The sequence below is a fragment of the Saccopteryx leptura genome, chromosome 2, assembly GCF_036850995.1.
Source record: "Saccopteryx leptura isolate mSacLep1 chromosome 2, mSacLep1_pri_phased_curated, whole genome shotgun sequence".
Taxonomy (NCBI): Eukaryota; Metazoa; Chordata; class Mammalia; order Chiroptera; family Emballonuridae; genus Saccopteryx; species Saccopteryx leptura.
The window spans coordinates 11048532-11073232 of NC_089504.1; the positions used below are offsets into that span (position 1 = coordinate 11048532).

A 24701-nucleotide genomic window follows, 5' to 3' on the forward strand; every position below is an offset into this window, starting at 1 on the left:
AGGTGTTTGCTTTGGGATTTGATGAGTACATTCTGTATTAGAGAAATTCATCAGGATAGTCTTTCTTTTGCCAAATGTAACAAGCTAAATGCATAATGGAATGATAGAGTAGCATTATTTAAGCAATATATTCGCAACTTTGAAGAATTTTAGAGGTAAACTGCTTTAAAAAGATAAACTCATGCCTGACTTATCAGTTACATCTCAGGATTAGACAAGCATTGTTACTACTTGGAGACTTTGGGAGGTACTTTTGCCTTGAGTGAATAAAACATGGGCTCTGGGCCCTGGCATGTTAGCTCAGTCTGTTAAGAGCGTCTCCCGAAACAACAAGGTTGCAGGTTCGATCCTTGGTCAGGGCACACCTGGGAAGCAGCCAGTGAGTGTGTGACTGAATGGAGCAACAGATGAGTGTTTCCCTTTCCTCTGCCCTCTTTCTCCCTTACTCGTCTCTCTGGGGGAATAAATAAAGGGCCCTGGCCCCAGGCCAGATAGCTTGGTGAGTTGGAATGTCTCCTTTCCTGAGCATGGAGGTTGCTGGTTTGATTCTCTGGCCAGGGCACATACAGGAGCAGCTCGATGTTCCTGTCTCTCTCCCTGCCTCTCTCAAAAAACATGGCTCTGGAGTCAGACAGAACTGTGTTGGATTTCAGACCTCCCACTGGTGAGCCATGTTCCCTTGAGTTAGTTCTTCTCCCTCTTGGAGCCTTGGTTTCCTGGATACGTAAGTGGGGAGAAGGTACTGTCTCTCTTCAAGGGTAGTTGGAAGAGTGAGTGGAAGAAGTTACTTGGCACAGTCATACAGGTTTCTGCCTGTCTTCTCAGGACTGTGTCTAGTGGAATACAGTACGTGGTAGTGCTATTTGGAGGACTTCTTATTGCTAAAGCAGCACTTCTGTGTGGAAGGGACTGTATGAACACAGCATGTAAGGCGTCATTTTAAATTTCATTTGCAGTATAATGTCCACTTTGGTCATTGATTTGCTTTGACTTGGGGGTTGAAAAACTGAAGTGTAGTGAGTTATTCTCAGTTGTCTCTTGCACTAATAGTTCTGAAAGAGTTTAGCTTTTGATAACTGCTTGTGAACATTAGAGAAAGGGCTAGAATTGGGTCAGGTTAGCATCCACCCTGTCTTCCACATGCCAGACTCTGCTTGCAGTTTCCCCTGTGCAGAGTATTTAGTCTGCTGCTCATGACCATCCTGGTGCTCGATGGTTTTAGGCCCTTTTGCAGATGAAGAAATAGGGACTTTAAGATGTTGAGTGACTTTACCACCACAGTCACATTGCTCACAAGTGACAAGACTGGGTTCACACCCAGATCTCCTGCATTTTCATTCTTTTGAATTCTTTACCTCTGCCTCTTTCTTCCCCCTGATCCCCTCTCCCCTCCCCTTCTCCCTCCCTCTGACCCCATCCCCATCCCCCTGAGCCCCTTTCCATCTCATCCCCATCCCCCGTCCCATCTCCATCCCCCTGAACCCATCCACCCCCCATTCCACCGCCCATTCCACCCCATCCCCATCCCCTTGACCCCATCCCCATCCCCCTGACCCCATCCACCTCCCTATTCCATCCATCCCCATCCCTACCCCCCTGACCCCCATCCCCACCCCTGACCCCTATTCCCATCCCCCTGACCCTCCATCCCCATCCCCATCCCCACCCCATCCCCATTCCACCCCCATCCCCATTCCACCCCCATCCCCATTCCACCCCCATCCCCATCCCCATCCCCATCCCCATCCCCATCCCATCCCCATCCCCATCCCTATCCCCACCCCACCCCCATCCCCATCCCATCCCCATCCCCACCCCATCCCCATTCCACCCCCATCCCCATCCCTATCCCCATCCCCACCCCATCCCCACCCCATCCCCATCCCCATCCCCACCCCATCCCCATCCCCATCCCCATCCCCACCCCATCCCCATCCCCATCCCCATCCCTATCCCCACCCCATCCCCATCCCCATCCCATCCCCATCCCCATCCCCATCCCTATCCCCATCCCATCCCATCCATCCCTATCCCCATCCCATCCCATCCCATCCCCATCCCCATCCCTATCCCCACCCCATCCCCATCCCCATCCCATCCCATCCCTATCCCCATCCCCATCCCTATCCCCATCCCATCCCTATCCCCATCCCCATCCCCATCCCTGTTCCCACCCCATCCCCACCCCTATCCCCACCCCTAACCCCATCCCCACCCATCCCCATTCCACCCCTATCCCCATCCCCATCCCCATCCCCATCCCCATCCCCATCCCCATCCCCACCCCATCCCTATCCCCATCCCCATCCCATCCCTATCCCCATCCCCATCCCCATCCCCACCCCATCCCCATTCCACCCCCATCCCCATCCCCATCCCCATCCCCATCCCCATCCCCATCCCCATCCCCATCCCCATCCCCATCCCCATCCCATCCCCATCCTCATCCCCATCCCTATCCCCATCCCTATCCCCATCCCATCCCCATCCCCATCCCCATCCCCATCCCCATCCCCATCTCCCTTCCTCTGACCCCATCCCCATCCCCCTCCTCCTCCCCCCAACCCCCTGACCTCATTCCCATCCCTGTCATCAGTGTAATGACTGGATAGAACAGCCCCAGAATTGACTTATGCCCCTTGGAAGGCTCCCCCATTTGCCCCGAGAACTGTAAGTACCAGTGTGTCTGAAGGCTGTGTCCCAGGGAAAGGTGATCCTCCAGGGCCTCCAGATTAGGACAAACTACTGCTTTACTTGGGCCTACCACTTCCATGTCCTCATAACTTCACCCTGCACATGGCCAAACCCTCCCGACTGCTTCTCCCTTCCAGCTTCTTGTATGTGCCTTGGGTCCTTGCCCCCATAGTTAACCAGTCCCTTACACTCTTCCTGCCACGCCCCAGAGGCCTGGGGGCCTGAGAGCCCCCGCACTAGTGAAACCCATTGACAAGTTGGTTCCAGCCAAAGTATTTCTCTCCCTTAGAACAATGTCAGTATACTCAAACGGGCTCTACTTTTATCATGTCCCTTTTTGGTGACACCCTTCAGAATGCCTGCTGCAGAAGCTTACCAATGTCTAGAATATATAATTAATTATTGTCTTTCATCAACCCACCAGAAAAATAGCTGCCAAGAAGTTACAAAAGGCCTTTCTGTGAAGGTTGAGTTGGTTCGGAGTTTGGTCGGTGCCCATGCCCGATGCTGGAAGGCCAGTTGGCACCCTGTGCTGCCTCCGCTGCCCTCCTACCTGCCCTCCTACCCCTACCATCTCTCACTGGGCATGCTCTAACCCCCTGCTCTCCTGAGCCCTGTGCTGGCTCTTTCACCCTCCACTGTTTCCAAGGTGGCAGTTTCAGACAGCACAGCTTGAACTATGTACATCATTTGCCAGCATAAGTTGTTCACATCTTCCCACTGGCCCGTGTGAAGGGCCGGCTCCTGTATGACCCTTGAGGGTCTCTTGTATTGAGCCACACTGAACTACCCACCTGGCCATACCCTTTTCCTTCCCATTTTCACGGCTTTACACTTGCTGTCACTTCTGCCCTGTGGCTTGGCCGCCATTTACTTGTATCTGAAGATGCTACCTACTGTTCATCACCTGCACCCCGTGGACCCTCTGTCCCCCGTAGTTCCATTGTCAAGCCTGCCTCTTAGCGATTCTTACCCAGTTGTAGTGAGCTTATCTGTGTTTCCTCTCTGGAGTCCGCACTCTTCGTGGGCAGGGTCTGTGCCTGTGCAGACCTTATACCAGTGTTCGGCCCCGGTTGGAGAGGCATAGTATCAGCTCATCAGAGAATGCTGGCTGAGCTAAGCTGGCCTGTACATTTCTTTCAGTGGGTTTGAGTAAATTGGCTTCATATGTGGCCATCTTTTAACTCCCTAGAACAAAGGTGCTTCCTTCGGTCGCCTCCCAGTCCTTCCTCATCTGTGTGCGGCTGCAGGAGCAGGAGCACACGGGCAGTGTGGCCACCATTGCTGCCTTTCCGCACACGCCCTGCGCTCTGCGGAGCGTCCGTCCTCCAGCCTTTGGGCGTCGGTAGGCTCAGTGTGAATCTGGCCCTTCTTTTTTATCTTTGTTGTGTGACCAAGGAACAAATTCACTTCTTTTCCCCCCTGTCTTCAGGTGATAGCCTTTTCAGCATCTCCAGGAATATTTTGGCAGAGGTATCCCACTGACCGTACCGTTTTATGGAGAGAGAAATATTATTAAGATCTTATTACTACCTGGGGCAGGTTGGTTTTTGTTGGGAGGATTGTTGAACATATTTCTCCTTTTCTTTAAACCTAACCTTGGTTTTTTATTATATTTGATTCAGTGCAGCCTTGCCACTATATATTTGTATACACCTATGCTGAGGACACTGATTTCTCCTTGTGGAGAGAAGTATGTTCCCATGTCCCTTGGTCCTTTTCCCTCTGGAAGCGTGGGTGTTTTTCCTTTTACTCACTGTCTCAGAGTTCAGTAAAATGTCTTGCCCACCACTGATTTCCTGTGGTGGGATAGGAAGACACGGGCTCTGGTGATGCCAGGCACTAAGTTGGCACGGACCCCCAACTCCGACGTATACACAGCCGTGTGCCTTGAGGTGCCTCAGCCGACGTCCTAGAACCTCAATTTCCTTTGCTGTGCAGGTGGCGGTTATGAGGGTAAAATAAGTAACAAGTGTTTGGCTCAGACCCAGGGATGCAGTGGGTGCCCATGTTAGTTCTCTCACATTCTTACTTCTTTCCTTCTACCCTAGAAGTTGCTTGCAATTCTGTTTGTAAAAAATCTGTGTCTGGGACATTGCTGTTCCTTTAGTCCTACCAACAGCCCTTGGACAGAGGCATTATCTACGTTCTCTGACGGCAGCGTGTGGCTGAGAGAGGGTTCTGTTCTGTAGGGTGTTGATCAGTGACCCAGCGCTCCTGGCTTTTCTTATTCCGTGAGGCTCCGTGTCAGTCTTTCGCAGCCATTGTGGTTGTGCAGCCTTGGATGTCTCCTCTCCTAGCCCTGAGTTGAGATCGATCAGGCTCTACACCAGTCAGTGATCTGGGACAGGTCAGGGTGGCAGAGACTTGGGTGGCAGTACCTTGAACATGAATACCCTTTGCCATCCCTGCTGAGAACTGCTTAGGTCACCCCTGCACTCAAAGCAGATCTGCCCTTTTTTATGTGCATCACCCAGATCATAGGTGCCATGACAAGCCAGCGAGGAAAGAAAGGACTGCACCATCTAGACCTTAAAGACACAGTATCACGGCCCACTTCGGGCACACCCGCGTGGCTGAAGCTTGACTACACCTGCCGCTTCCCAGCTGTTCGGTAGACTGTGTCTACCCACACAGGACTCAGACACTTGCTTTGGTCAGAGAGCCCGTCTAAAAAAAATTAAATTAACCTTTTCCATCATAAAAATACATGGCTACACGGGGAATGTGTCAGGTCTGTCACACGGCACAGGAAGCACACTGCTTTCAGGGGACTGTTTTAAACACTTTTGAGCTCTTGAAGTTTCTTTCAGCCGTCAGGCGTGAGTGAGTCCTGAGGCTGCATCAGGGGCGGAGTCCGAGGCTGTGTGAACCCCTCCTCTGTGGTGCTCAGTGTCAGCATGCTCCGCTTCCCTGGGCCCCCGGTGGGACTGGTGCAGTTTTGGAATGATCCCATTTTTGGCATTATTCTGCCTCATAATTAACTTTGTCTTTTAGTTTGGCAAAGCCACACATACCTTTGAGGTTGGTGTTTCATTTTTCATACACTGACGTCTGTGCCAAGCCCTCCGCAGCCGCCCGGGCCCGAGGCCCCTTCTCAGAGACCCAGACTTGGTCTGCACTGCTGTGTCATCAGAGCGGAGCAGTTTTTGCTGTTTCAGATCACAGTGACAGAAAATAGTGCAGATTGTCCAAGATGAATTTGGATTTTTAGTAAAGAAGCAAACTATAATGAGCTGTCCTTGCAGATGGCAATAGCAAGAAGGAAAACGGATGAAAGGTGTGTGAGAGGTCAGGTAGGGTGCCACCCACACCCTTAGTCCCCTCAAGCAAAGGTGGGAGGCCGAAGTCCCTGAGCCCTGGGGCCGGGAGAACCGTTCTTCATGGAAAGGCTGGTGTTTCTTCCCGCTTCCAGCCCCTTAACCTCAGCACCTCAGCTCGTCAATGAAGTCCTTTCCAGCATATAACCAATTTTTAATTATTTAAAGAATTAAAAATATTTTAGTTATAAATTGTTTCAAATAACTTGCCATATACAAGTTGGGGCAGAAGTAGGTTTACAGTTTTTCATGTGGAAAATAACACAATAATTAGTGATACAAGAATGCAGTGTTTCACATACTCACAACTGTAAGCCTACTCTTGCCCCACCTTGCACATACACATACACACACACACACACACACACACACACACACACACACACACACACACACACACATACACACACACACATTTCCGCATTCTAAAGCCTATCTAAAATAGTACGTCAGGTTTTGAGTCAAATGCATATTTCATATTTTGCCTGTCCCTAATGTAAGTAAGACACCGGTTCAGAATGCATAACTGAACAGTTGGATGTAGGAGGTTTATTTAAAGAGTATTAATTTGATGCCAAGCTGTCCAGGGCTGCCCATTGGCTGGGGCACCTGCATTGTACTCTGGTGACATTCCCAATCTAAAAATCACTTAAGTGAGAAGAGAAATTCGATTGTAGCTGTAGAAAAGAATAATGTTGAAAAGTTTCTTTGCGGTACTATTTTGGACCTGCACCATAGCGGATTCCGAGGTAATCTATCAGTTTGTGAGTGTCTACAAAATGCAACTCTCTAGATAACAGGTTTAAAGTAAAGATTTAATACAGTCTCCATCTCCTATGATGTTGCAGTGACAGTTTAAAACTCATTCTCTAAATCTCAGCAGACTTTATAGCTAGCTGTGGGCCAATATAAAGTTTAATAGCATTACAACACATAAATCATCTTTTAAAGATGCCACTAGTAGCTCCAATATTAAATGCAGACAATCGCCTGTGTTATAAATAATTTATCAAACACCATTTCAGATTAGCCTTCCATGCTGAGTTATTTATTTTAGCCTTTTCTGTACGATTCCTAAGGCACTTTTTGAAAGATCCATTACTGGTCAGTTTAATGAACTTGGGGGTCTGTTTTGTCCCCTCAAGCACTCGGGTACAGCTGTGGTGACCATTACATGGCCAGCGTGGACCTCTTTGTGCCTTTTACAAGTGCTGCCCATTTGTCATGTGGCGGTAAATGGAGCTGCACATTGGAGTCCAGGGACACATTGTGTGATGCAGCGATGGAGACAAACAGATAGCTCCATAAAGTGCTGCTTGTCACAGCTGACTTGTGGTACAGTACATCACTCTTATTGTAATCTCATTTACGAAGCAGGGGTGGCCCGGGGGACTGATAGTCCCAGTTAGTTTGGTCTTTGTAGCCATAAAGCAGGAAGTGCGCCTTTTATATTCTCTGAACTTTTAGGGGGGGTGCTTTTTGCTTGGATTAATTATTATTGGAACCTCTCTGTGGCACTGGGTGAAGATCTGTCAGCAGGTTTGTGTGGACCTCCTCCTCCTCCCTGGGGCTCAGTACAGGCCACCATTGCTTAGAGACAGATTGTCTCAAGAAGCCCTCTTGGCCTGCTTGATTGAATAAATTACCACTTTTAAACGACAGCTATGTGCCAGAATGCAGTAGGTGCTTTTCATACTTTATGTCCAATGCTTGCAGCAGTGTGTGATGAGTCCTGATTTATCATCACTGTATTACAGAGGAGGAGAGTGAACTCAGAGAGGTGAAATGATTTGCCCAAGGTTGCACAGCAGTAAGTAGGAAACTGGAGATTCAGACCCAGTCTGATCACCTTGACCCTGGGTAAGGTCAACTAACTTGGGTCCCCCAACTAACTTGACAACCAGGTATCATGGTGATTTTTCTGGCTGAGTGTCGCAAAGTAAAAAAGAAGCTACCCGTAGCCTGCAGGGCCATTTTTCTGGTAGCCAGGATGAATCCTCCTGGTTCCACGTTCCCCTGTGACTAGCAATGTAAATCTGCGCGCAGCTGGCCGGGAGGACACCGGCCCGGCAGCCGGAGAGCAGCGCCCCTGGGCCTGGGCAGCTGGGGTCCGGGCCGCGCAGGCCTGGGTATAGCCCTCTGCTGCAGCTGTCCCCAGGCAGGCGATGCTCAGAGCCCGGGTCACTCTGTATCTTCCAAAAAAGGGAGGGGCAGTTTCCCTATGAAGAAGGAATCCTGGAGAAGGAAACAGTGCTTCCTGCATTTGTTGTGGGCCAGAGACAGATAAAAATGTGGTGTTTTCTCTACCTCTTGCTTTTGGTTTGTGGTTTTTCTTGATAGTTTTTCTAAATATTTGGTAGCATGTGTCAAAGACAAGAGTTGTTTAATTGTGAAATTCTACTATACAGAAAACAATCTGAATATACTCGGTAGCATATTTGCATATGTGTCTAGAATTCTGGGGATGGAAATATTGTGGTAAAAGATAGTATTCGACATATGAAGCAGTTCCTGGAACATAGTAGGTGTCTGTAAATATTTGTTGAAAGACATTAACTGTTACGCAATGGGTAGACAGTAGAGCTTCATTTGTGTTTTGAGAGGGCCTTGGTGTAGGGGTGGGGGCTATGTGAAATAAGATGCTGGGTCTTGGTATTGATCTTTGTCATGTTACATTGTAGAAATGTTTATTTAGGTGGTGGTCTGTGGGCAGTTTGGGGAACATGGTGCTCCCCACCACCCATGGGAATGGCCATCAGAGGAACTGTTAATGGGCCCAAAGAGAAAGTGGCAACCACTGTCCTTTTAAACTTGCGTAAGTTCTCAAGATCCTTGGTGATAGGCGAGTGACCTACCCTAAAACGGGGAACTGCTGTCCACTGTCCCCGACTTGCCAAGGAGCTCCTAGCCCCCTGCTCAGACAAGTTACCTGTGAGCTGTGCGGCCTCTGGAGCCTGAGCAGCCTGCTTTACTGTTTCCTAGCGGTGTGACCTTGGATGAGCCGTTGACTTTCTTTCTCTTTCTTTTTCTCAGCCCTGGTTTCTGACAGTACCAACCTCAGAAGATGGTTGGAGGCATGGATAAAAATTATGATTGTCAAAGTGTGCCTAACTCAGTACTTGGCACATTATATAGTAGGTGCTCAATAAAACAGAAAGTTCATAACATCTTAGAGTCCTGTGTATATGAGGAGGGTAGGACTGGGGAAAAAGTAAGGGGCTTGTGAGATTTTTTTTCTTTAAGGAGTCATCTTCCTTAGAATTGGTGGGGAGGAAATGAATTTAAAAGATATAGTCCCAGTTTTTAAAAGCTTTTATTTTACACTTAAATAATTGCAAACATAATTTTTTGAATAAAGCTATACATACTGTGTTTCAAATGTGCACACTTTAAAATTTTTGTAAATTTATCTACTGGCAGAATATCTGTAAAATAGAGGAAGGCTCACCTATAATTTCAGCACTGCCAGCATTCTGGTGTCTGTGCCCAAACTGATGACATTAGGTATGCATGCCTGGTATCATGTGTGTATTTCTGTTTCCTCATCTTCCTCCATCCCCAAATACAACATAATCTGGGAAATTTAAATGGCAGTCCTAAGTGCTGCCAGCAGGATTTGTGACATCCACTAAGTACTATTGGCTGGCTCAAGGCACAGCAGTGTTTGGAAAAGCAGCAATGACAAAGCAAAGGAAATAATGTAACAGCAGGGACAAGAAGGGAAGAAGAGATGGCAGGTCAGAAGCAAGGGAGCAAACAGGATGCCACAGCACACGCACGCATGCACGTCCAGGTTGTGTAGTAAGAGAAACAAGTCGGAATGCGGTCGCGTGTGTGAAATTGGAGGTTGGCTTTTGCTGTCTGTATGGTAGGGTCAGCAGCAGTCATCCCTCATCCCCTTCTCAAAGGCACTTTCTTGCTGCCACTGGTTTCCAGTAAGGCTTTGGCCTCATAGACTGTTGGTGTCCTGGGAGAGAATCCCTGATTAGAGGATCCTGTTTGAATGAATTAGTATGGGACTATATATGCTCAAGAGAATTAACTGACTTCATTGGGCACATAGGTGCCAATCAGAAAGTACATAAACCTTGTGGAATAAAGATCAGAATGACCTCCTAGCCCAGGGGTCCCCAAACTATGGCTCGGGGGCTGCATGCGGCCCCCTGAGGCCATTTATCAGGCCCCACCGCACTTCCGGAAGGGGCACTTCTTTCATTGGTGGTCAGTGAGAGGAGCACTGTATGTGGCGGCTCCACAAAGCGTGGCATCGCTCACGTACAGTACTACTTCCAATGACGTGGGACGCATGCGTCACAGCTCTGGAAGCACGTCATATCGCTTGTTACGGCTAGCAGTGACAAATATGAAACCGCACATTGACCATCTCATTACCCAAAAGCAGGCCCATAGTTCCCATTGAAATACTGGTCAGTTTGTTGATTTAAATTGTTCTTTATTTTAAATATTGTATTTGTTCCCGTTTTGTTTTTTTACTTTAAAATAAGATATGTGCAGTGTGCATAGGGATTTGTTCATAGTTTTTTTTATACTCCGGCCCTCCAGTGGTCTGAGGGACAGTGAACTGGCCCCGGGTAAAAAGTTTGCAGACCCCTGCCCTAGCCTTTGCTTGCCGGTTGAGGGTCCCACTTCCAGCAAAGCCATCTCCATCCTTCTCTTGAGTCTGTAGAGGGCGCTCATGTCACTGGAATCCCACTTCCCGGCTTAGGGCAGGAGTCCTCAGTGGTCTCTCAGATCTCACAACTTGCCCATTGAGGCTCTCAGGCTGGAATTTGGGGTGGGAAATCTTACTTCTCAAAGGGTGTTACTTGGATGAGCTTGCATGTTTATGGACTCTTGCCCTGGAGCCTGAGCAGCCTGCTTTACTGTTTCCTAGCAGTGTGACAGTATGCTTATGGATTGGGAAAGGGTTGCAGCACAAGTTAGAGTTCCTTCCTTAGGAGATTGGCTCATTTTTGTCCTTGTTGCGTAAAGAGCTTGAGCTTGGTGTTCTCCAGGTCCCACCGTGTTTCCTCCGCTGCCCGCCTTCTGTTTCACTGCCCTGTGTTTTCAGTGCCTGGTGTGTGGCCTGTTCTTCAGTCCTCTCTGAAGCTTTGCTGACCCGGCCAGTGTTCCCGCCCTCCTTCTTAGTTATCTGCTAGCCCTCACCACACTGCACTGTGGTGTAGTTCCTGGGGTCTGATACCTCCAGTGGACTCCAAGTCCCTACAGGGCAGGGACCTTGGGGCCTTCATCCACTCTGCAGCCCTAGCTCTTAGGACAGGATCTGGCATGTGGTAGGCCTTCTTGGATAAGAAATGAATTAATTCACTTTGTACCAGTTACTGTTAGGGACTTAGTCTTGCTTTTTAAAGGAGAAGTAGAAGAATGATTCAAAGAAATGAATCAATTCAATGAACATGTAGGCTTGTTAGTGGGGGAGGTGATAGATTCTTTGGCCAAGAGATCCTACCCTTGATTCTGCCACCATTTCCCAGAACTATTGTGTGTTATTTTCCTCTATGATACTGACTTTCTTCATTATGTTACCAGGAGTCAGGTTCCAATTATTGTTGGATATTTTCAATCAGGGTTAGCAAACTATAGCCCATGGGCCAAATCTGGCCCACTTCTTGTTTTTGTTAATAAAGTTTTATTGGCATATAACCACATATATTTGTTTACATACTGTCTATGGTTTTGTGCTATCATGACTGAGTTGAGTAGTTATGATGGAGACTGTGTTCGCAAAGCCTAAAAATATTTACTACCTGGCCTCCTTTACCAGAAAAATTTACTGACCCCGTGATCAGTAGCTTTCTGTCAACTTGTAGCCTCAGCTACGTGGTGACTGTCGGACTGGAAGCAGTGTGTTGAGGTACATGCATGAAGGTTTGAGAAGCCTGGGTCCCGCACTTAACAATAAGGAACCTTTGGCAAATCATTGACGTACTTTGAGACCTTTTCTCCATCTGTGAAACAGGCATTGAAAACAGTGCCTACCTCATGGGTGATTTTGTGCACCATTGGATATCATTGTTCCCATTGTCTTTCTCAGGAGGAGGAAGCCAAGAAGCTGGTGAGCGAGGCCATTTCAGCTGGCATTTTCAATGACTTGGGGTCTGGAAGTAACATTGACATCTGTGTCATCAGCAAGAGCAAGCTGGATTTTCTCCGCCCGTTCTCAGTGCCCAACAAGAAGGGGACCAGGTGAGTGAAGGAGGTGCAGTTCTTCCTGTGTCCCCTGGAGTCTGTGCCACCCATGACCTCTCCGTGGCACCTGGACGAGTTTTCTTGATTCTTACCCATGTTAAGTCAGTCCACTGTCCCCGTACCTGCCTTACATAACAGGCCTTTAAGCCATTATTTGCTTCGTGATTCCAGGCTGCTGTCGGGTGTAGGGAAATGATTTAATTTGTAAAATGTGGATGGAGGGTGGAGGAAGCGCAAGAGAGAGCCCTAGGTGGGGCCGGGGGAGAGGTTTGAATCGCCTGATGTCCTCTCGCTAGTCTCTTCACGACTCCCCTGTGTGTGCCATTGCGGGAGGGTACACTTTGCGGGCAGCCGGCCGATAGCTTCCCTGGGCAGTGCAGGTGCCCCCCGTGGCTGTGGACCATGTGCTAGGGGTCTTGAAGCAAGTTTTGGGGTGAGCCGGCGAGGCCTGCCCTCAGGGAGCTGCCCATTCAGCCTGTGGCACATGTGGAGTCGGCACTGGGTCCCACTGTGTGGCCGGGCTCGGTGCGGGGCAGGCCGATTTGCTGAGCAGAACTGGAAGGAGGCCGGCCCGGTGGCCGGTGTGTGTGCGGGTGAGCTGCTTGTCCACCGTCCAGCATGGTTGGCCAGCCGCGTGGCCAGCCTGGCCCGGCCTCCTCCTGGAGCCTGAGCAGGTCTAAACCTATGTGGCTCCCCGAGCTCGGCTTCCAGCTGCGTTCCTCTGAGGACAGCCAGCACGCACCCTCGGGCGGGCGTGGTTTACCTCCCACGGACACACACTGAGTCTGGCTCAGGAGAAACTCACAAGGAAAGCGCAGAACATGGAGAACCGGCAGGTGCTCGCCGCTGTGTGCGCTCCGCAGTGCGGAAACTCGGTGTGTTCCTGGCGTGTGCAGTGCAGCACGGAGAGCTCTGGCCTGGGGCGGGGACACGCCGTTGCCTGGACTTGAGGCCAGCCAGTCTCCTTGTTCTGAAATGATGGAGCTAGTCTAGGTGCTTTCTAATGAGCCGGGGAGTTCCTGGGGTCTTTGGCAGGAGGGAGGGAACCTTTCAGGCCTGGGCTGTGTGGGGGGAAGCAGGCTTTATTGAGCTCTCTGAAGTGGGAGCGGAGCGTCCCTGCACGACCCACTTCCGTGATTAGCGAGATGCCACGTGACTTGAGCAATCCCGTGGCGACGAGCTCAGGAAGGGTAGGTGCTTCCACTGCGCCCAGACTGAACAGTGTACTGGCTGAGGGCTCTGCAGGCCATGTTGGCGCCACTGGAAAGTAGTGTTTGTGGCAGACAAGGAACCTGTGCTCAGCACAGCAGTCCTTGTCCAAAGGGAAGTGTGGCCATGACACACTCCCTTGGGACACAGATCACGTTTATAAAGGAGACTGTTAACACACAACTTAGACTAATTGTGGATATTCAGTGAGTGGTGTGAAGTGTGCTGGGCACACGGTGACAGGTGTTGGGAGCCTGCCCTCTGGGCTGAGCTGCCCCCCTCAGTGCCCAGGCACTACAGCAGGTGCCAGGGGGGCACTCTGGAACTTGACTGTCATCTTTTCTGCCAGCGGCTGACTGGTGAGGCATTTGCCGGGTTAGGGGAACTTCTCCCAGAGTGAACAGTCAGGGTGAGCAGAGCCTAGGGCCCGGGCAGGCCTCCTGGGCCCAGGCCCAGTGTGGACTTGGCCCTGCACGTGCCCATTGGCTCCTCTGCTCTCAGCCCTCACAGGCCGGGTTTGCAGTCCAGTTAAGGTAGGAGCCCTCCCTGCGTGCTGCTGAAACCAAGTGCTGTAACCCAGGATGGGGAGGAGGCTCTTGTTCCAATATGGCAGCCGTCAAAGTCCTGTCTGGGGAAGGAGCCACATCTTCACACCAACAGGAGAGGGTGGGAAACATCTTAAAAAGGTGCATCTGCAAAGGAGTGTGGAGGGGACAAGCATGAAGGCCAGCTGTTCTTTGCTGCGCACTCTTGAAGTGATATAGAGCTCGGTGATGTGGCCCTTTTCTGCTTCCTGCTCTGAGCACAAGTTCCATTTGAGACAATGTGTTTTTAGAGGAGCATGTGGTCATGGCATAACCAGCAGTGTTCCGTTAGTCCCTGCCAGGTTGACAGAAATAATGTCCCGGCTGGGGACAGGCCACAGGGGCAGTTGGATTTGTGGTGCTGTTTGACAATAATGTAATTCCTGGCCCCAGCGTGAGAACCAGCGGTGCAGGTACACATCTTACAGACTGCCTTGTGCTCAAGAGAAACCTGGCGGATTCACGCCAAGCAAGACCATGTTGGGTGTGTCCTAACGGTTACCCACCATGTCCCTGCAGGAGGCAGTTAACTCTCCTTTCTTGAGTGTGTGGTCTTAAGTCACAAGCCTGGAGTCTGGCAGTGGGGCATTTTTATACTGTTTGTGCTTTTACATATTTTCTAAGTGTTTAAGGAAACAAGTCGGCCCTGTTGCTACACAAGGACAGGGTGATGACAGCCTCCCGGAAGGAAGCATTGCTTCCTGCTGGTTTATAGGTGCTCTGGGGAGGCTGGATGGCAGATGAGCACGTGCCTTCAGCGTCTTCTGGGATGGTGAGGCGGGCGCGGAGACTTGGGTGCCCATAAGTGCCCGGTGCTGCTTTTAGTTTGCTGCCTGTCTCCCAGGTGTCCCTGTTGAATAGCCCATGAGAGCTGAGGAAGGTGAGATCGGGGGAGCTAGGATTCCTGCCCAGGCCTGGCTGCTTGCCTCCATACGTGTCCCTCTCTCCAGCCCTCCGGTGGCCCCTTGAGGATCTTAACTCTTGGCTGTTACTTTTTTCTCACTAGGTTTGGCCGGTACAGGTGTGAGAAAGGGACCACTGCAGTCCTCACTGAGAAAGTCACTGCCCTGGAAATTGAGGTGCTGGAAGAAACAGTGCAAACGATGGACACTTCCTGAATGGTGTCGGTGGATGGCTGGCTACTGCTCTAGAAGACGGGGGTGGTGGTGAAGTCTCCCTGTAAGACATTCACTCAGCTACTGCTTGCTGAATGAAACCCAATAAAGCATGAAAACCAGATTGAGTGGCTGAGGTCTGGCGGCTGGGTGGTTTTTTGGGCCATCATGGCCATTGGCCTGGCCCCCCCTCAGGACGTTTATCCCTCCCAAGGGCCAGTCTGTGTTTAAGGGGTGTAAGCACAAGGTGACCCTGAACATAGATGAGGCTCGTTGTTGCAGGAAGTCACATTAGGTTACGCCGATTCTTCAGTTGAACCTTTATACCCACCCCTTGTAGTAACACACCTTCTCTTTGTTTAGGGTGGTCCTGGGTGGTCTCTCTTTAATTTTTCTTAGGATGAGTGCAGCACAGCCTTTGCCCCAGCAGCCGAGTAAGAAAGAACTGCCAGACACGGTCAGTGCTACGTCCCGGACAGGGCAGGGAGGGGCGGTCTGCTTTGCCAATTACTGTTTGTAATAATTCGGCACGCTCATTTCACAAACAGAGGCCTGTTGAGGGGTTGAAACTAGGCCTCTGGAGGGCCCTGGCAGGCAGAACTGTGCTTACAGCGTGTACAAAGCCGGCTCCTCTACTGAGGGAGATGTGGTGGGGTCTGAGAACATAGGGATATTTGCAAAAAATCTGTCTGGAATTCGAAAAACTTTCAGTGGTAAGTGCTTGGTGGGAGACAGGCCTGGACTCCCCTAGAGAAAGCGTGGCCGGGGAACTGGAGGAAGAGGCCCAGCCTCCTGTGTGCAGACTGCCGGGAGCAGGGCAGGAGAGCAGGGGAATTACTTAGAGCAACTTGGCTGATAACTCAAAATTCTCTGGGAGCTTCAAAAAGGTCCGGGACCACACAGCATGTCTGGGTCCCGAGCAATTATATTTTTAAAGGTGTCTCAAAGAATTGTCCTGCAAAGTGAAATCGTTTTAAAGTTATCTATATACAGTACTCATTCACACAAGTAACCCCCCCTTACCCCGTTTTATTTCAAATATGGAGAACATGTATAAAGCAAAGGCTGCATCTGAAGAAGATTTCTCAAGCCCGACAGTGTTAACAGAACAGGGTCCACACATGGAAACAGAGCAGCAGCCCAGTCCCGGCCCTTTATCCTGGGGAGGGCCGTCAGCCATCAGCCGCAGTCCAGGGCACAGGTGGGCGGCGGTGTGTGCTCTGCCTGGAGGGCTGACCGTCACCACGTCTCAGTGGGCGACAACTAGACCATTTGAGGATTAACTTGAGTATAAAGACAAAATTCAAACTATTTCCTTCAGAGCTCTAGTTTTTAAGTTCACATTTATAAATTAGTCTTCACAGTTAATCCTATTTGGAAGCAAGAAATAAAGGAACACATTTCTGGTTTCCTGTACATAATACAGTTGTACATTAATTATTGATTTACATGGTCCATGGACTTGAGTTTTGTGAAGGGGTGAGTGGCTACTATTTTGGATCATCTACAGTGTGCTAGACAGCTTTCATCTTTCATTTCAAATTCTGTCAGCACCCTGAAGGTGGTAGGTATTATTAGTCCCATTTTACAGATGAGGAGACTAAGGCTCAGAGACTAAGAAACTTGCCCAGGGTCTTGGCAGGAAGTCGCAGAACCAGAACTTGAAGGCATATTTTATATTTTTTGGTGTCCCATGGTTCCTTCCCACAGAAGAAAATGCTTAACACTGATCATTAAAAGAACTGCCAGCGGTCAGGCAGGTGCCGCAGGGCCTAGCAGCGAGCAGCTGTTCAGGAGGTGGCTGGGCGGGGCCGGCTGCGTGGAAGACACACCTTCAAATGCTGTCCGTCTGCCGAAACTGCGCAGGTTCTGGGCTCTCCTCACCCTCATTCATCGAGTTACAAACGTAGATAAAAATATAAAGAAAATCTCCACTCTCCTTTAAAAAATTATGTCCACTTTATCCCTTTACAACAGAGTAAATTAAGCACACAGCTTGATTGAAAAGATTCTAAGAGCTAAACTGAACTTGCTACCAGCCATTTTCAAAGGCTCACTACAAATCACACAGTCGCCTGCAGTTCTGTTAGTATCGGCTGTGCCGGCCACTGAAGGAATTAGCCTAGAGATTCACATTACAGTCCAGACACAAGGGGTGCATCACTGGCTCGCTGAACCACACGCCTGTCAACAACCCAGCTGAGACTGCATAACAGTTTAAAGAAAGGACTTGGAATTTGACCACCAGTGACAGGACCAGTGCCCCTCCCCCAGCTGTTCTGTACACAGCATCTGCCGCAAAGCCCGGCCGGTGGGGAACCTGCTGAGGCCTCTTGGTTGATCTGGGCGACCAGGTGGCCACTGTGGAGAGAAGACTCAGGTGAGGCAGTGGTGCAGGCTCTGATGAGGCGCACCGCGTCCACGTTCAGGTGCTTGAGGTCCACACGTGCATCTGTTTGGCGACCTGGTGCACGTATCCGATGTCGGGCCGCTGGTTGGGGTCAGGGTAGATGCACATACTGACCAGTTCCCGTAACTGTGAGGGAGAGGGGGCATTAGTGTTAGAGTACTGCCTGCATTAACAGCCTGCCCTAACTCACACCCTCAAGGCCGGGAGGTGCGGAGTGACCGACCGCCTAAGGGAGAAGTGGGGGCGGTCACAGCGCCCAGCAGAGCCAGGACCAGTCCGGGGCTGGCCTCAGAGGCCATGCTTTGACCCTGAGAGAGGGTGCCGCCAAATGATTTTGAACTTGAAACTGTTCACACTACTAGGCAAATCTGTGTGTGTCTGCTGTCAGTCACGTGGATGCCTAAACCAGAGGACAGAACTCAAGGCAAGGGCTTATTGATCATAATAAGTGCATTAACATGCAGCAGGGCTGCAGTCTGCCCACCCCCTGGCCTCTTGATTGTGCTCATGAAAGACGGAGCTTTTAATTATACAGACACTGAAGGCTGCGCCCGCCTCAGGGTGGGGGCGGGGGCCTTCAGCCTCTGACCGCCTCCCTTCTGATAGCCAGAGTGCCAATTATTTTAATGGTAATTAAAATAATGACCTTAAAAAGCCTACATCTTAACTTGCATCACTGGACTCACTGCAGTTTTTTCATTTAAACACCTGCAGCTAGAGGGGCTGGCTGGTCCTGAATAAGGGGGCTCTGGACCCCGTGGCCCAGCTCAGAGTCTGGGGAGGGTCATGCGGAGGCCCCGGGGCCACTGCTCACAGCCCGTGTGTCACTCCTGAGGTGTCCTAGGCTGCAAACAAGGTTCCTTGGGGTCGGGCATTGTGAGCATCGTCTCAGCTTGTGTGGCCTTTCTGGATCCCACTGCTTTATAAACACTGAGAGGCCCTGGGCAGGTGAGCTGAGCCTGCAGCCGCTTGGACGCTCCCGGACCAAGGCTGCCCAGGATGAGGCGGCTTTGGGAACCTTACAGAACTCAGGGGTCGGTAGTTGTGGTTGGCCCTGACAGGTAAAGTACCCACAAAACCGATTACAGGGAAGTTTACGTGACTTCACTTGTCATTTGTGACTAGACCATGCAGTTGGCAGTAAGTGCATGTTTGAAAATTTTGGAAGTTAAGAGGAAAACAAGTGTCTACTTCCATTTATAAGTGGTGACAGAACTTCAAACGCGAGGAGATCTGGGGACTGCAGGGCCAGGAGGCACCTCCGGCCCCCACCCGGAGGTGGGAAAGCCTGGGGCTTGGGGAGCAGGACCCCGTGGCGGTGGGAGGGCTGGAGAAGGGGCCGAGGGCTTTCTACAGATGCATTTGCTCCAGCTTCTGATCCATGAGGCGGACTATGGTTCCCATTTATAGGCGGGAAACTGAGGCACAGAAGGTAGGATTTGCTCCACGTCACGTGCCTCCAGGCGTCTTGCCTCAACTTTGTACAGCATTCCAAATTTAAAAGGGGAGAAGAGGAACCAAAGGCAGCCATTAAGTTGGTAAAGAAATCTAACTGGTTTTCCTTTCTTGCCAACTTCCACTCCAGAGCACACCTCCTTTCTCTAAGGGTACACAGAAGAACTTGGTAAGCCGCCAAAGCAAAAGCCACAAGAGAGTGAGCTGACCGACTAGCAACGTGTGCTCCTGGCCCTCACTGTCCGTCCTCTGGGAGGCTGAACCAGTGAGCACGGCATCAAGTTCAAAGGCTGGGTTCAAATCCTGCCTCCACCACTTGGAGTGACTTAACCCGGGTCTCAGTTTCCTCACTGGTCAAGTGAGATGGGGGAGGATCCAACACAGTGGGTCACAGGTGAGATGTCATTATCTAGTGAGGCAATGAATGGCCCGCGAGCTGGCAGGCCCAGGGAGGTCTCAGACTCCCCTTCTTACCCACTAGTGGTGACCTTGAACAGAAAAAATGATAATCGTTGATGCTTACTGAACATTTACTCTGAGCCAGACCCTGTGCTCCATTCAGGACCTATTTTGAGGATGGTGAGGTCAATGTCAGCCCGGTGCTAGACTGAGCACATCGCATACATTATCTTCATCTTGACACTGACCCTGCGAGGTAGATGCTAGGATGATCCCCGTTTTACAGATGAGGAAACTTGAGACAAGTTCAGTGTCTCGCCCGAGAACAGTGAAGGGTGTAAACCTCTGTGTCTGGCTCCACCCTCAGCCATACCATGCTGTAAACCTGTCGTTTTACCCTCGCATTTTACTTGTGAAGCAAAGATTAGCCCTATTTTCAAGGTCACGGAACTGAGGAGGATGACCCTCACACACCGAGGCCAGCCCTGTCAGAACCCACGTCTAGAGCCCCTGTGCCCGATGTTAAAATGTTGAAAATAAAGACCCAGTGTGTGACCAGTCAGTGACAGCAAGGAGAACAGTCTGTTCACTGTGTTTCCTGTCACGGGAGCAGTGTGGCAGCTATGGGTGGTGTGGGGCCAGCCAGGGCCCTGCTGCTTCCCACCTGGGCGTCTGGCTCTGCCGTATGACCACGCAGAGCTGTCCCTGGGATGCAGCGGCGAGCCTTAGCCCTGGGTTCGGGGGCAGATGGACAGGTGCGCTCACAGGGCCTCCTGGGCTAGCTCCTGGTTTCTGTGCCAGTGGGTGGGCCACCAGCCTGTCACACTGGTGCTGAGAGCTTTTCTGTAACAATAATCTGCTCCCCCCCCACTTTCCCAGAACTCCCCCTCCTCCGCCCCTTTAGGAGAACCCCAGGTCAGCCCCTCCCCATGAGGCCGCCGGACTCACCTTCTCCGAGTAATGCTCGCCGGGGAGAGGCGGGTAGTCACACTGCTCGATCTTCTGGCAGAGGGAGAAGAGGTTCATTTTATCTCCGTAGAAGGGGCTCTGGAGGGCTGCCATCTGCAGGGGGAGGGGGGTGGGAGAGGAGTTTTCGGCCCTGAAGTCCAGCTTGGGGTCCTTTTCTGGTCCCCACTACAGCGACTGTCCAGCGGCACTTCCCGAAAACCCCGAGGAAGCCGGGATTCGACAGAAGTGGCTGTTACAACGCGATCCTTGTTACATTAAGCAAATTAAATGGGACAAGGGTTTCAGTGACAAAACTTGAAAGGCGAAAATAGACTGGACACTGAGGGCAAGCGCGGGGCCCGCAGCCGCGCACAGGGCAGGTGGCGGAACGGCCCGGCCCGCTGGGGGTGATGCCTGGACCCCGCAGGTCCTCTGTGCATCCTTTTGTATTTCTAAAGCAATTCCAGAAACACCTGTGGGAGGGTGTCTGTTTAAGTAATAACTTTAGGGAATTACCTAAGGACAAACATGTTTGCGGGGGAGGGGTGAGGCATTTATTTCAGTCTGGGCTTTCATTCTGGCCGTTTTTGCCAGCACACTACGGAGCCGAGTCTGGCGGCCTGGCTACTGCTGTCTTGGAAGCTGGTGCCCAGACATCCTCAGGGAGGGCAGGCAGGAGGAGGGCGGTGGGCCAGTTGGTCACCCCGGGGGTAGGGGCCCGGGCCCTCTGCAGCCAGGCACCGCTTGCCCAATGCTCTGCTCTGCAATCTCGGGGTGTGCCTGCTGTGTGGTTGGCCTTCGGTTTCCTTGTCCCTAAAGTGGGAAGAGGCTCCACCTGCAGGGCTGCGGGGGGGGGGGGGGGGGGGGCTCAGCGGGCCAGGGAGGAGGCTCCACCCTGAAGGCAGGCTGGCTCCTGGGGCACGGGGAGTTCTCACCCAGCCGGGGAGGGAACTACCGGGCTCCCCACCCCACCCTTCAGAGCACTACTGGGGGGGTGTCTTCAAAGAGGGCATGCGGGAGCCGTGGGGCAAGCTCCCCGGGGCAGCGGCTGGGCAGCCCATCTGCTGATTAATCCGTAATAGGATGCAAGTGCTTCCTGTCACTCCCGCTCACTGCTGCCAAAAGACGGCCCAGCGCCTCCCGCTAATGAAGTGCGCTCGGGTAGTTGTGCCTGTCCGTCCATTTGGCCCTCGTTCCCTTGGAGGAGCCGGGCTGCCCAGGCCGCTCCACGATCCCAGCCAACGGCTCCAGGGCTCCGGCTGGGACGGGGCACTGGGAGGCTGAGGAGTCCTTAGGCCTGGACGGTGGCCCAGCGAGGGACAGTGCTCAGGGCAGGGAGGAGCCCCTGGTAGCTGGGTTTGTGGCTGCCTACTGGCTTTAATTGCTCCATCTACCCTGTCCACTTCACCCCTGTGGACAGGTCCTGTGACCCCAAGAGCAGGGCCCACCTCCAGAAGGCCCAGGGGGCTTCAGAGCTCAGGCTGCATCCCTGGGTTTACAAATGTCCACTGGGGAGGCGGCAGTGTGGCCTGGAGATTTGAGGGCATCCTCTGACCCAGGTCCAGGACTGTCTGGGTGGCACCGGTGGACCAGGGGCCCAGGCCAGGCCAAGTGCTTCCAGGTGTGCTCAGGGCCAGGGGTTTGGGCCCCTCGGAGGGCCTGGGAGCCCGTCCGGACCAAGACAGGCCTGCACAGAGTGGCCCGTGGCAGGGAAGGACAAGGGTGCAGGGCCCTGCCTCCCACAGGCTCCGGCAGCCTCACCGGGAGCTGGCTCTACCGCTGAGTGTGCAAGATGGCGTCACTTCGGTGATGCATTTCCAATCATTAAAATGAGAACCTCGAGTGCAAAGGGTTAATTGGGCAGTTTTGAAAGGACATCTGTTGCCACATCGGAGAGCAGCTGAGTACCAGGGGGTCACTCGGGGTGACCAGGGTGCCCTCTGACTCGTGGTTGGGGATTAATTAAGATGGGTCTTCCTGCAAAGTGATTCTGTTCAGAGTGGAAAGAACATTCAAATGTTGGCTCCACTAACACCGGCTTGGGTGTTTCACGCGTCCGACCTGGGAGAGGGAGCCGGTGATGCTTTTAACGAGCCAGTCTGATCTGGCTTGCAAAAGCCTTGCTCTTTGTGATTCCTAAAGGGCCCCAGAGCACGGCGAGGGGCAAACCCCATCTCCTCCATCCCCATTTCAGGTCATTTTCCCCTCCTTCCCAGCACCTTCCCCATACTGCTTCGGAAAAGCTTCTCGAACAGGGTTGGGCCCAGGGAACCAACGCAGCTTCTAGCGGAAGCAGCCCCCCCCCCCCCCCCCCCCCCCCCCCGCAGCTGCCGGCCACGGGCCTTCCACCCAGATCAGGGCATCGGGCTGTGAAGGAACCTCGGGCTGCTCGCGACGCCGGGATTAGACCGATTACCCTGGACGGCGAGATCTCTGTGTACCGGTGACCACCCTCCTGGGACTGGCTGAGGAGGAGGAATTGCTCTTTGGGGCTGATGCTGGTTGTCTCGTTAGAACTGCCAAAGCCACGGCTCTCAGCACGGCTCCGCAAAGGCAGAACTTTTCCTGCCTGGCGTTATTGGAATGACACACGTCCAGGGAAATGGGGAAGTGTGGGCACTTGCCCCCGCTGGGAGGGCTCAGAGGAGCTGGTGTGTGATCTGAGATGTCAGAGGGAGAAGGGGGCTCTGGCTGCAGAGAGGACAGTGATTGCCTGTGACTCCCACCTTGTCGGGGACTCAGACGCCCCTCTTGTCACCCAGCATCTCCCGGGCACGTCCTGGAGTCTGAACCCAGAGGCCCATCGCAAAGCGGTTTATAGCTCTGCTCCCCAACGAGGAAGGGGCAGCTGAACCATTCCCTGGCTCATGCCAGAATTCCAGAGCAGGGTTCGGTTCTGAGCCAGGTGCAGCTGACCCCTGTCTCCCCCTACCCCACTTTATTGCCGGGTTTCAGTCCTACACGAGCCTCTGGAGGCAGCTGTGAGGCCCCCAGCTGAGGGTCCTGGGGCTGGCATTGAATGAGCCAATTCCTTCAGCTCCCATGTAGACAAATAAATTCTGTAGAGCCAGACAGCCTGCTGGGCGCCTCCACGGGATGTGCTGGGTAATGAAAATAAAGCACCGAGTCTTCCAACACGGCCAAACCTGGCGTCTCTGTTGGAGCTCCCGGGGCAGAGGAGGGGCCTGCTGAAGTCGCTCCGGGCTCCTCACAGCCTGGTGCTCCCCTCACAGGGGCTCCGGGCAGACTCCACATCTCCTTCTCCACTGAGGCCATGCCTACCCCGCCGGCGGGGGGAGCGGGGGGTCTGGCTCCTGTCCAGAGGAGGGTAGGCTCTGATAGGCGGCCTGGGGACCAGGGCCCAGCTCGGCCACTCCTTTGCTGTGTGATACTAGGAGGTCTCTCCACCTCTCTGAGCCTTCCTCCCTCCCTTCAAGCAAGGCTGGGACTGTGCTGGTGTGAGTCTTGTGATTCACCCGAGTGCAGGGCAGTGCTGCTCCAGCTGCTGAGCCATGTGGCATCTCCTGTGCTGACCTCTTCAAGACAGATCCCACTGGGCACCCACCCTGGAGGGCATGGGCCAGGTGTAGTGCTTTGTGGTAGCTCCTCACTAGCCATGGTCAACGTCAGCGTCTTAGGTGACCTCAGGAGGTCCTTGGTGGACATCTGGATGCCCAGGTGCAAGAGGGTGTGGTGGGCTGAATAATGGCCTGAAGAGCCCTTCCACCCAATCCTTGGGGCCTGTGAATGTGTAGCTTATATGGCAAAAGGGGTCTGGCAGGTGTGATTAAACTAAGAATCCCTAGATGGACTACTATCCCAGGTGATTCCGGTGGGTCCTAAATGTAGCCACAAGTGTCCTTATGAGAGGGAGGCGGGGGAGACCTGACCACAGAAGAGGAGGAGGCGTGCTGAGACAGTGAGGGGTCACAAGCCCAGGAAAGTTGGTGGCAGAAGGGACCAGCCCTGACGACACCTTGTCCTTAGTCCACCGAAACGGATTTTGGACTTCTGACCCCCAGAATGGTAGGAAAAGAACCGTATGTTGCATGGAGCTATCGCCTTTGTGGTGACCGGCTCACAGCAGCCCCAGGAAGCCAACAAGGACTTTGATTCTCCCCGTCCTCGTCCTCATCCTCGGGGGCACGGGGGAAGGCAAGCTTTCTCTGGCTCCGTGCCCAGGTGTGCTTCATGGGGGCCACGCGGACCCTCAGACATGGTCTGGGCGTGTGGGGGGAGCCTCTATCGCAGCCCTTCAGGCTGGCACCCCGGAGCACACCACAGGCTGTGGCGCGAGCTCCAGTCAGTCGTGTCTGTGGGTGTTTCCTTCCAATTACCCAGCCTGGGCTCAGATGCA

The 24701-nt window shown here is 52.4% G+C and overlaps 2 protein-coding genes across 5 annotated transcripts in view; one reads left to right on the forward strand and one right to left on the reverse strand.

Moving 5' to 3' along the window:
- PSMB7 (proteasome 20S subunit beta 7) overlaps window positions 1–15256 on the forward strand; it is a 62580-nt gene extending 47324 nt beyond the window's left edge. The window contains exons 7-8 of the mRNA XM_066367192.1: window positions 12070–12221; window positions 15024–15256. Coding sequence (XP_066223289.1) covers window positions 12070–12221; window positions 15024–15135 — 264 coding nt within the window. The 3' untranslated portion in view covers window positions 15136–15256. The remainder of the gene's footprint in view (window positions 1–12069; window positions 12222–15023) is intronic.
- A 1381-nt stretch (window positions 15257–16637) lies between these two features.
- Window positions 16638–24701, reverse strand: part of NEK6 (NIMA related kinase 6) — a 76578-nt gene continuing 68514 nt past the window's right edge. For all 4 annotated transcript variants that reach the window (XM_066367196.1, XM_066367194.1, XM_066367195.1 and 1 more), the window contains 2 exons: window positions 20345–20458; window positions 16638–17668 (listed from right to left, as the gene is read on the reverse strand). In XM_066367196.1, coding sequence (XP_066223293.1) covers window positions 17558–17668; window positions 20345–20458 — 225 coding nt within the window. In that variant the 3' untranslated portion in view covers window positions 16638–17557. The remainder of the gene's footprint in view (window positions 17669–20344; window positions 20459–24701) is intronic.